General features: G+C 35.4%; 1 protein-coding gene across 1 annotated transcript; it reads right to left on the bottom strand.

The window, feature by feature from the left end:
• Positions 1–8,527: 8,527 nt before the first annotated feature.
• Positions 8,528–9,799, bottom strand: LOC137728370 (uncharacterized). The gene has a single exon (XM_068467179.2). It carries the CDS (start codon positions 9,797–9,799, stop codon positions 8,528–8,530), a length of 1,272 nt encoding a protein of 423 aa, XP_068323280.2.
• Positions 9,800–10,687: the final 888 nt, after the last annotated feature.

The raw sequence follows: 10,687 nt of genomic DNA, 5'->3' as shown, positions 1-10,687 counted from the left end.
CTGAAGTCCCCAATCCAACCCGAGTCCATGCCAACACGACCTGTCATCGTCTATTAGGTTTTTGCCTTGCCTCGGCCTACATGCCTCAAGCCTTTGGCTTGCTGGGTTTGTCCCTACAACCTGTTGACCCAAAACCCAACTTTGGCCGTGGCTTCGCCCCGTACACTGGTCTCAGCCCATATCGCCAATAACCTTGTTGCTGGGCTTCCCAGCTCTCAGCCCGTGGCTTGCAACCATGTATCGGGCTGTTTCTGTAACCACCCGAGCCCAATTTGCCCTTTAGGGCTTTGCCCTACTGAAGGCACTTAAGCCCAATATGCCCTTTAGGGCTTTGCCCTACTGACGGCACCCAAGCCCAATGCTATTGAGCTATGGTTTTTGGAATCCAATGCTAATTTTTGGTATTTTAAATAATTTTAACTCGAATGTTATAATTATTTTTGCTTTTACGATCGACCCTAGCAATCCACTAATCTGACAATTAATCCAAAATTATTGGCCCAAAGTCCACTTTTTGGCAATTAACGATTCAATAAATTATTTCCTCTTTTTGAACCATTTGACTATCATTTGTAGTGCCGAAGCACTTACACTTGGGTTCCTGAAGCAATCCACAAATCTACTACACTTTATTGTATATTGTATTTTGTGTTCTTGCAAGTACCCCTATATGAACTAAATGTTCATAACTAAATCGAACCTATATTTTTGAATTTAGTGCCTTTGAAACCTGAAGTTTTCATTCAGAACTTACCACATGAAACCTGTAGCTTTCATGCTTAAATTAAACCAATACATGTCTATAAAACCCGTACGTTCTACGGTATATATCTATGGCTTTCCATATGACTGACCACATTTTTGTGTAGGGACATGTCGAACTTGAACAAACTCGATTTCACTGCTTTGGAAGTCTCTAGAAGAAACTACTTGAAGTGGGCTCAAGTCATGAAGTTCCATCTTACCGCAAAGAGTCCCAGAGCAACGACGATGCACCCGTCGATGAAGCTCAGAAAGCTACTGCTATGATTTTCATCCGAAGACACATCCATGATGCACTACAGACGGACTACCTCGTAGAGGAGGATCCACGTACCTTATGGCTCACTTTGGCCGATCACTTCGATCACTAGAAAGACATTTTCTTGCCTAAAGTAAGGCACGACTGGCAGCATTTACGCTTCCAAAACTTTAAGTCTGTGAACGAATACAACTCTGAAGTTTGTAGAATCTAATCACTACTTAAGTTCTGTAATGAGGACTTAACCGAACAGGATATCCTGGAAAAGACCTATTTGAACTTCAATGCCACCAATATTGTCCTGCAGCAACAATATAAGGCACAAAAGTTCACCAAATTTTTGGATTTGATATCTGTTCTCCTTCTCGTTGAAAAGCAACGCCAGCTTTTGATGAATAATCATCAAGCTTGACCCACTGGCTCGAACGCCACGCCTGAAGAGTATACGACCAATTTTAGCAGGGAAACCCCATCGTGGCTTTGGAAAAGGGCGGCAAGGCCTACCACAGGCCTAAGGTCTGCCGAAAAAGGCCTATCCAAATGAGGAAACTTGACCCAGAAGCGCCAAACCCTTGCCTCGAAGACCTCAAACTTTAAGAACAAGGGAAAAGCTACCGTTCAGTCTGACTTCATTGAACTGGACATATGTTATCACTGTGGATCAAAGGATCATTGGTTACGCGTATGCCGAGTTACCCCTAAGGCTATTGCCAAGTATCATTCCCATTATGAGTCTCACTTTGAGCATGTAGAACTTTCCGAAGGTGCTACTACAACTCTGGAGGTTTCAGATTTTTAGGAGGCATTTGCTCCCATGGAAGAATAAAGTTTTATTTTTCTAAGACATGTTAGGGCATTTTTTTTTATCCCTAGTCGCTGAACCCACTAGGAGTGGCCGAACCCCCCTAAATTTTAATGTTTATGGTTTAATTTTCAAACAATTTTTCTAAGTATTTGGAATTATTTGTTTGGTTTTGGTTTGTTTTGAACTATGGATAATTATTTTATGGATATTATTTCTCGAATTGATTAATTGAATGAATGGAATTATATTTATGCATGTGACCAATTAAATTAATTTATTTCTAAGTATGACTAGTAGGGAAGTTCGTTGTCTGGCTTAGACAAAATTGAAAACAAAATAGATAAGCTTTCCCAACCAAAACCCACACGTAGAGAAAAGCCATTGGTGAACTTCCCAGAATCTTCATCCAGTACCATTGCCTTGAAAACAATGTCCACAAGCCAAAAAATAGATCAAATGTTACATGAATTAAAACAAGAAAAAACAGTCAATGTTTAACAACATCCAAATGAGTCTCATGAAGAAACAATTTCTACATTATGGGATTCAGAAAATGAAATTGAAACCGATTATGTTAGGAAAGTAGAACAAGTTTTTCAAAATCTTGAACTGAAACGAATCACAAACAAAAGAGTCAATCCAACAACTCTTACCAAAAATTGGTATCCAAGGCCAACACCTCTGGATATTCAGTTTGAGGAAAGAAACATCCAAAATCAATTTTCTATCTCAGCTGATAAACTCTATGAATGGAATATAGATGGTTTATCAGAACAAGAACTCTTGAAGAAACTACAACACATCTCTATGGTTGCTAATAGTTATATTACCAATCATAACCTTAGTCAAACAAAAGTTGTCAACCTATTGGTCACTGGATTCACAGCAATGCTTCATTCTTGGTGGGAAAAACATCTCATTGAATAGTCAAGAAATGAAATCAAACATGCAGTAAAAAAAGATGAAGATGGAACACCCATCTTTGAAGAACATATCGGACAAGAAGTCCCAGATGTAGTCAATACCCTACTTTTCCCCATTATAGAACATTTCATAGGAACACCCAGCAATGTTACTTCCAGAATTCATGATTAACTTAGTAATTTAAGATGTCCACCCTTAAGCAATTTTAGATGGTACAAAGATGTTTCTATGTCTAGAGTCATGCTTAGAGAAGATAGTAATCAACCATTTTGGAAAGAAAAATTCATCAATGGATTACCAAACCTTTTTGCCCATAAAATTAGGAATGTTTTAGTTAATGAAGAAGGTCTCATACCACATCATACCCTTACATATGGAAATATAATTAATATTATCCAGAAGGAAGGATTAAAAATGTGTATAGATATGAAAATCTCAAAACAAATTAATAAAGATAAATCAATAGCCAAATACGAATTAGGAACATTTTGTGAACAATATGGATTACCTCCTATTGCTCCATCCAACAAAAAGTAAAGATCAGAAACCTACAACAGGTACACAAGTAAGTACTCTAGTAGGAGATATCCCAAATATAACAAATTCAAAAATAAGAATTTTGAAACAAATAAATTTTACGAGAAACCTAAGTCCAACAAGTGGAAGAGGAAACCCTCAGGAAAATTCCACTCCAAGAAACGAGAACAAAAAGGAAATTGCTATAAATGTGGCAAATTCGGTCATTATGCAAATAAATGCAGAGTCAAGAAAACAATTAACTAATTGAAAATCTCTGAAGAAGAGAAAGCCCAATTAATCCAAGTCCTAGAATTAAGAGACACATACCATAGTCAATCCGAAGATGATTTAAGTTCTAATTCGTCTTCTTCCAATAATTCATCAAGTAGTCTTTCATTCCCCCGACATTAAAATAGGATGCACTGACACTTGTTGTAAAAATATTTCCGTCCTCAATAAACAAGAAGAACAAGAAGATCTTTTTATTGAATTAATCATCAAAGTAGAAGACCCTGAATTAAAGTCATTTTATTTGAAGAAACTTAAGAAATTAGTGTCCCAGGAAGAAACCAGTACTAGTCAACCGCAAGTATCCCAAAAAATTAGCGTTGGCACAACCCAAGAAAGATTCAATAAGTCTAAGAAAGAGATTACTGTCAAGGACTTACAAAGAGAAGTCAATAAAATTAAAGATGAAATTAGGTTTCTAAAATCAGAAAACCTAGAAATTCGTACATATCTCAGTAGAGTTCAGACACAAACACTTGCTAATAATAATGACGAAGAACACAATAGTTCTTCCAATTTAGATTCTTAGTCTGAAGAAAAATCACCAAAAGGTTTAATAGTAGGATTATTAGACAAGATAAGAATCCAGAAATGGTATTCTAAAATCAAAGTAATAATTGAAGATTTTCACTTAGAAATAATTACTTTGATTGATTCAGGAGCAGACTTGAATTGTATTCCAGAAGGATTAATCCCTACTAAGTATTTTTATAAATCAATAGAGATACTTAGTGTTGCAAACCAATCACCAATCTAATTAAAGTACGAAATTCCAAAAGCCCATGTCTGTCAAAACAATGTCTATTTTAAAACCCCATTAGTCCTAATCAAAAGCATTTCAGATGCAGTTATTTTAGGTCGCCCTTTCATAGCTCTCCTATATCCTTTTAAGGTACACCATAATCGTATCACCACCAGAATATTAGGACAAAAAATCACATTTGAGTTCTGCACGGAAACAGATCTCAAAAAACTAAGACAATTACAGTTAGATAACATCTCAAAAACCATCAATCTAGTTACCAAAAAATCACAACAAATTAATTTCTTAAAAGAAGAAATTAATTACAAAATAATTGAAGAACAATTAACAAACAAATCTTTGTTACAAAGCATTGACAACTTTTAAAAGAAACTTGTTAATGAAATTTGTTCGGATATTCCCAACGCCTTTTGGCACAGAAGACAACACATTGTCAAACCTCCTTACAATAAGGATTTTGATGAAAAGAAAATACCCACTAAAGCCAGGGCGATCCAAATGAGTCAAGAAGTTATGGAATTCTGTAAAACAGAAATTCAAGAACTTCTTAATAAAGGAATAATTAGAAAAAGCAAATCACCATGGTCATGTCCTGCTTTCTATGTCCAAAAGAATGCAGAATTAGAACGAGGAACCCCTAGGTTAGTTGTGAATTACAAACCTCTTAATGAAGTCCTAGAATGGATACGATATCCAATTCCCAACAAAAGAGATTCAATTAAGAGACTCAGTCAAGCTGTCATTTTCTCAAAATTTGACATGAAGTCTGGATTTTGGCAAATTCAAATTTATGAGGATGATAAATACAAAACAGCATTTGTCACTCCTTTTGGTCATTATGAATGGAATGTAATGCCTTTCGGTCTTAAGAATGCACCCAGTGAATTTCAAAATATCATGAATGAAATATTTAATCAATACAGTCATTTCTCAATTGTTTATATTGATGATGTTCTCATTTATTCCAAATCGATAGATGAGCATTGGAAACACTTAAACATATTTGCTAGGATAATTAAGTCAAATGGATTAGTTGTCTCAGCAAGCAAAATCAAGTTGTTCCAAACCAAGATTAGGTTTTTAGGATACAATATTCACCAGTCAACCATTCAACCAATAGATAAAGTAATTCAATTTGCAGATAAGTTTCCAGATGAAATCATTGACAAAACCCAATTACAGAGATTTCTAGGATCATTAAATTATGATGCCGAATTCTATCCCCATCTTAGACAGCAATGCAAACCTTTGTTTGATCGTCTCAAAGAAAATCCCTCACCATGGTTCAATACTCATACTTCCGTCGTCAAGCAAATCAAATCACATGTTAACACTTTGCCTTGTCTTGCCATTCCAACCCCCAATTCATTCAAAATTGTTGAAATTGATGCCTCTGAAATTTGTTACAGAGGTATTCTCAAACAGTCCATTTTTTCCAGATCTCTTAAACAAATTGTTCATTTCCATTCAGGAGTATGGAATCCAGCACAAAGTAATTATAGTACTATTAAAAAAGAAATATTATCTATTGTATTATGCATTCGCAAATTTCAAGATGATTTATTAAATCAAAAGTTTTTAGTCATAGTCGATTGCAAATCTACAAAACATGTTTTACAAAAAGATGTTCAAAACATTGCATCAAAACAAATTTTTGCACGATGGCAAGCCATATTAAGTATTTTTTATTTTGAAATTGAATACATTAAAGGCAGCCAACCTTATATATATAACTATTGTATGAAGCTTTAGAAATAGGCCAAGTAGTTCTTTCATTCACAAATAGATTAAAGAGAACCAAATTTTATACTAAAGTTTGAATGAAAAATAGCAATTTGTAATAATTGATTCATTTTGTTAAAAAAAGGAAGAAAATAATGTTAAAGGTAGAAGTAAATAACCTTACATTTTATTCATCTTGATGCATATGGCATGATGTTAACACATCTTTATATACAACATTTGAGTGCTAGAAACATTTGCAAAGCTGACAATTGCTGTAAAAAGAAAATGCATAACAGAGTTACAATCTATAGCAATTGCACCTTAAATTCCAAATCTTCAGGGAATTGAATATGACTTACTTTTTAAATTGGTAGAACAATTTGGAAGGCATGACAGAACCTGGACAAAGCATTACCATATGAGCAGGGCATGACAGAACCTGGACAAAGCATTACCATATGAGCAGGACATCAAAACATATAAGAAAAAAAACTGAAATTCAAAACTAAAATACCACATATGTATTGGGAAACTAAGTAAGACATTCGTCAAACTATTTAGGGTTTAGGGTAGAAACATCCAAAGGTAAGATGGTCTTTGTATTTATTTGAGGTTTTGGTACCCCAAGTCCAAATTTTATATTCAAGTCTAAATGAAAAATATCAATTTGTAATACTTGATTCATTTTGGCAAAAAAAAGAAAGAAAATAATGTTAAAGGGATAAGTAAGTAAACCTGATGTTTTATTCATCTTGTTGCATATGGCATGATGTTAGAACATCTTTATATACAACATTCTTTGTATAAACTCTAGATTGTCCTGCAATGACACCATTTCTTAGAAGGACCTTGGTTGTCTATGTGGAAACTCCTCTTGACAAAGTTACATAAAGTTGGCCATGGTTGAACACATGATTAGGAAGATAGACACCCACATATGGAATTGTTTGGCCTTGAGATTTGTTTATGGTCAGTACAAACCTTAATCTTACAAGAAATTGTCAACGTATAAAAGAGAACGGAAGCTTTACATTTTCCGAAGGCTTCAAAGGAATGCGTGGCAAGAAGACTCTTGTGCCCTTAAAATGCCCAGTTAATATTTCAACATCAATGCAATTTGGAAAGAATCGCCGACATATCAACCTTGTTCCATTGCATAACCCAGTTTTCGGATCAATATTTCTAAGGAGCATGATTGGTGCACCCAACTTCAATGTCAACTTATGAGTAGGCAAGCCACCTGGAGTTATAGAATTCAAAAACTCTTGTTGATATAAGTTTTGAGGGTCATCCTCAACTCTATCAAAAGAGTAATAAATGTGTTGTTCCCCAGGAAATGAGTTTAACACCACTTCATTTAACTTGTCAATGTCCTTATTCCTTGGGGTGATGATAACCCTATTAACCATATAAGAAATGTTGAAAGCATTCTCCTCTAATCTTGGAATTACAAAACCAATAAGCTCACCGATTGATTCATCGCCATGCCAAGGAATAACAAATGAATCCGGGATTCTAATCATATCATCTTTTACAAATGACTCATTTCCATCACCAACACGGAGTAGGAATTCTGCAAAATCTGGGTCTTGTTGAGCTCTCATATTATGTTTCAACCGGATAACTTGAATCTCGTTCCATAATGAGGACTTTACAATGTGTGCATCTATCAGTTGTGCTTTGGTTCCATGGGGCATAACGGGAAGAACTTGATGAAAATCTCCTCCAAGAATCATCACTTTGCCACCAAATTGTGTTTCCATGCCTGTTATATCTCGTATGGTTCTATCTGAAGCCTCAATTGCTTTCTTATGAATCATAGTGGCTTCATCCCATCTAAGAACAACTGCACGCCTTAAAAGTTCTGCCAAATCTGATTGCTTGCTTATAGAGCAAGTGTTGGTGGACAATAAGTCGATAGGAATATTAAATCGTGAATGTGTTGTTCTTCCTCCAGGTACAATAGTAGCTGCAATACCAGATGTGACTGTTGCAATAGCTATGAGGCCATTACTCCTTAGCGAAGCAAGAATTGCACGATAAAGGTAAGTCTTTCCAGTACCGCCGGGGCCATCTACAAAGAAAGCTGCTGATTGATTACATGTAACAACTCTCATGATTGTGTCGAATGCAATGCGTTGATCATTGTTTAATGTCTAAATTGATTGCAGGTCTTTTGGGGGAGCATGAACTGCGAGCTCATCTTGTATATTTGTTAGAGTTGCTGAGCTATTCATGGACATATGAATTTGTGGAAGATCATAATCATGAATTCTTTTACCATGTTGTTGTAACAATGCATTCAGATCCTGCAACAAAAGATTGATGATAACCCTATTATTTGAGCTGCTGGATGTTGGGTAGTCTTGCCCCATAAATGAATGAAATTCCTCCCATAAAGTACGCACTCCAATAGGTTCACAATACACTAATATTGTGACAAATAACCTACGCAAAGCTGATGGCATGTGAGTTGTTGCAGCTACTCACATGCAGCTTCTAGGAGGCATTGGTGAATGCTATTGTCATCCTCAAGCAAACCCTTCCTTTCAGCCGTTTGCTTAAATGTTGGAAATGCAACTCCATTAACTATCAGAAGATGATCGAATGATATGGGACCTCCGACATGATTTAATAGAGTACGTAAGTAAAATCGTTCACCTTCAGATGGACATACTGTATAAATTAGTCCGATAACCTTTTGTTGTGAAACACTCCTTTGCCATTTTTTTCCAGTGGCAACCCATCTATAATGTTCAGGGAATTCTCTATATAACCATTGTCTTGCAAATGGATCAGTGCAGTTGATACGGAAAAATTCGGTGAGCATCGTCTTTGAGTTGCTTGTGTTAGACAGAACTTCCATAATTGAGATGTGACTATAATATCTGACTTGATGCCTATTTGGAAGATGAACTTGCAGCCGCTCTACTGAAGGATATATACGATTCATAGGGAAAGAAAAAAATTTCCATAAAGCTTCTGAAGCATAAATCCATCTTGCGTCTAAGTATTTTGATATTTCATCATAAGATGGTCCCAAACGTACCTTAAAGGAAACACGATCAGGTCCCTTGTACACATATTTATACAGATACTTGACACACTTTATGCTGCTACAGACCTCAACATTTATATGAGAATCATACTTCAATAATAGCCATGGGTTATATGGAACAACCCACCTATTATCTATTTCTACTTCAATGTTTCGATCTAAAGCAACATATCTACCATCATTGCGCCTCATGTACACTGGGTAACAATTATTTCCTTGCACTGTGACTTCATAAAACTGCTTAGGAAAGGCTTTTTTACAGCTTCCATATTTCATACATGGAGAGTTTGGATTAAGAGCCCCACACAGTCCATAGATCATATGTTTCAGGACAATATTGTATAACTCAGGTTCTTCTTCTCTGTATGGAATTTCAACTCTCACAATGCGATCATAGTCATCAAGTGTGTTTAACTTGTCTGACTCTTCAAGAATAATAAGCATGTGACAATGTGGCAGACCCTTTTTTTGAAATTCAATTACATGCACATGAGCGATTGTCTTACCAGGAACTCCAGTGTTGTAAATAACTTTCTTCAGATGTTCGTATTTGGTTCTGAAAATTCTAGTTAGCAAGTCTGGCCTATCTTGTGGTGTTTGGCCAGGAAATAATTCACTTGTTATCTCCTCCCATGATGGATTACACGTCATAGTTAGAAATATGTCTGGCTTCCCATACTTTTGAACCAATGCCATGGCATCTTGATAACGTTGATGCATATCACGGGGGCTTCCACCAAAAGATGAAGGGAGTATTGTTGTTCATCCCACATTTCCTATTTGTTGTTAAAGATGACATTTCAAATACATTTTTATAAAAATTCTTTAGGAATGTAAACTAATAGAAATTAACTTGGAAAGTGTGGATTTGGTACATACCAGCATGAAATTCACCCGATGCAAGTGAGTCTTGCAATCCTTGATATAACTCTGCTCTAATAGTTTGTTGATTGCTTTGCAGCCGCCTAAGTCTATGTGCCTCAATCTTCTCATAATTGTCAACTATATATTGTATTAATAATCGACCATCATGTAATATCAATGACGAACCTGTTTGGCGAATTTGTATTCATCACATAATGTATGGTTATTTGTACGTCAAAAATTGCAAGAAATAAACATTCAGAGATGAAGTAATGGGACAAAACATTTCGACGGTTATCAACGAAAAATCACGATTTAACGGTTATTTTAACTCCAATTTTGATGATTTTTTTACAGCTACACTTCTTGACCCTATATGAATACAATGAAAGAACTCGATCTTCAATTTAAAATATTTACACTAGTGGATACCACAAAATCTTATGTTATACTTAATGAAAGTATGAATAAACTCTTAAGTGTTGGTGAATCTATCGTTTTGATGGGATACGCATTCTACGAAACTAATTTCAACGATCCAACCATCAAATATGTTTGTATATGGTTCAAGATCGTATACGCCAAAAATCACAAAAAACAAGCATTCAGAAATAAAGTAACGGGATAAAAAATTTCGACGGTTGTCAAAGAAAAATCACGATTTAATGGTTATTTTAACTCCAATTTTGATGATTTTTAACAGCTACACACCTTGACCCT

The sequence above is a fragment of the Pyrus communis genome, chromosome 15 (genome assembly GCF_041283825.1).
Source record: "Pyrus communis isolate YQ-2024b chromosome 15, ASM4128382v1, whole genome shotgun sequence".
Taxonomy (NCBI): Eukaryota; Viridiplantae; Streptophyta; class Magnoliopsida; order Rosales; family Rosaceae; genus Pyrus; species Pyrus communis.
This window is presented reverse-complemented; position numbering and strand designations above follow the sequence as displayed.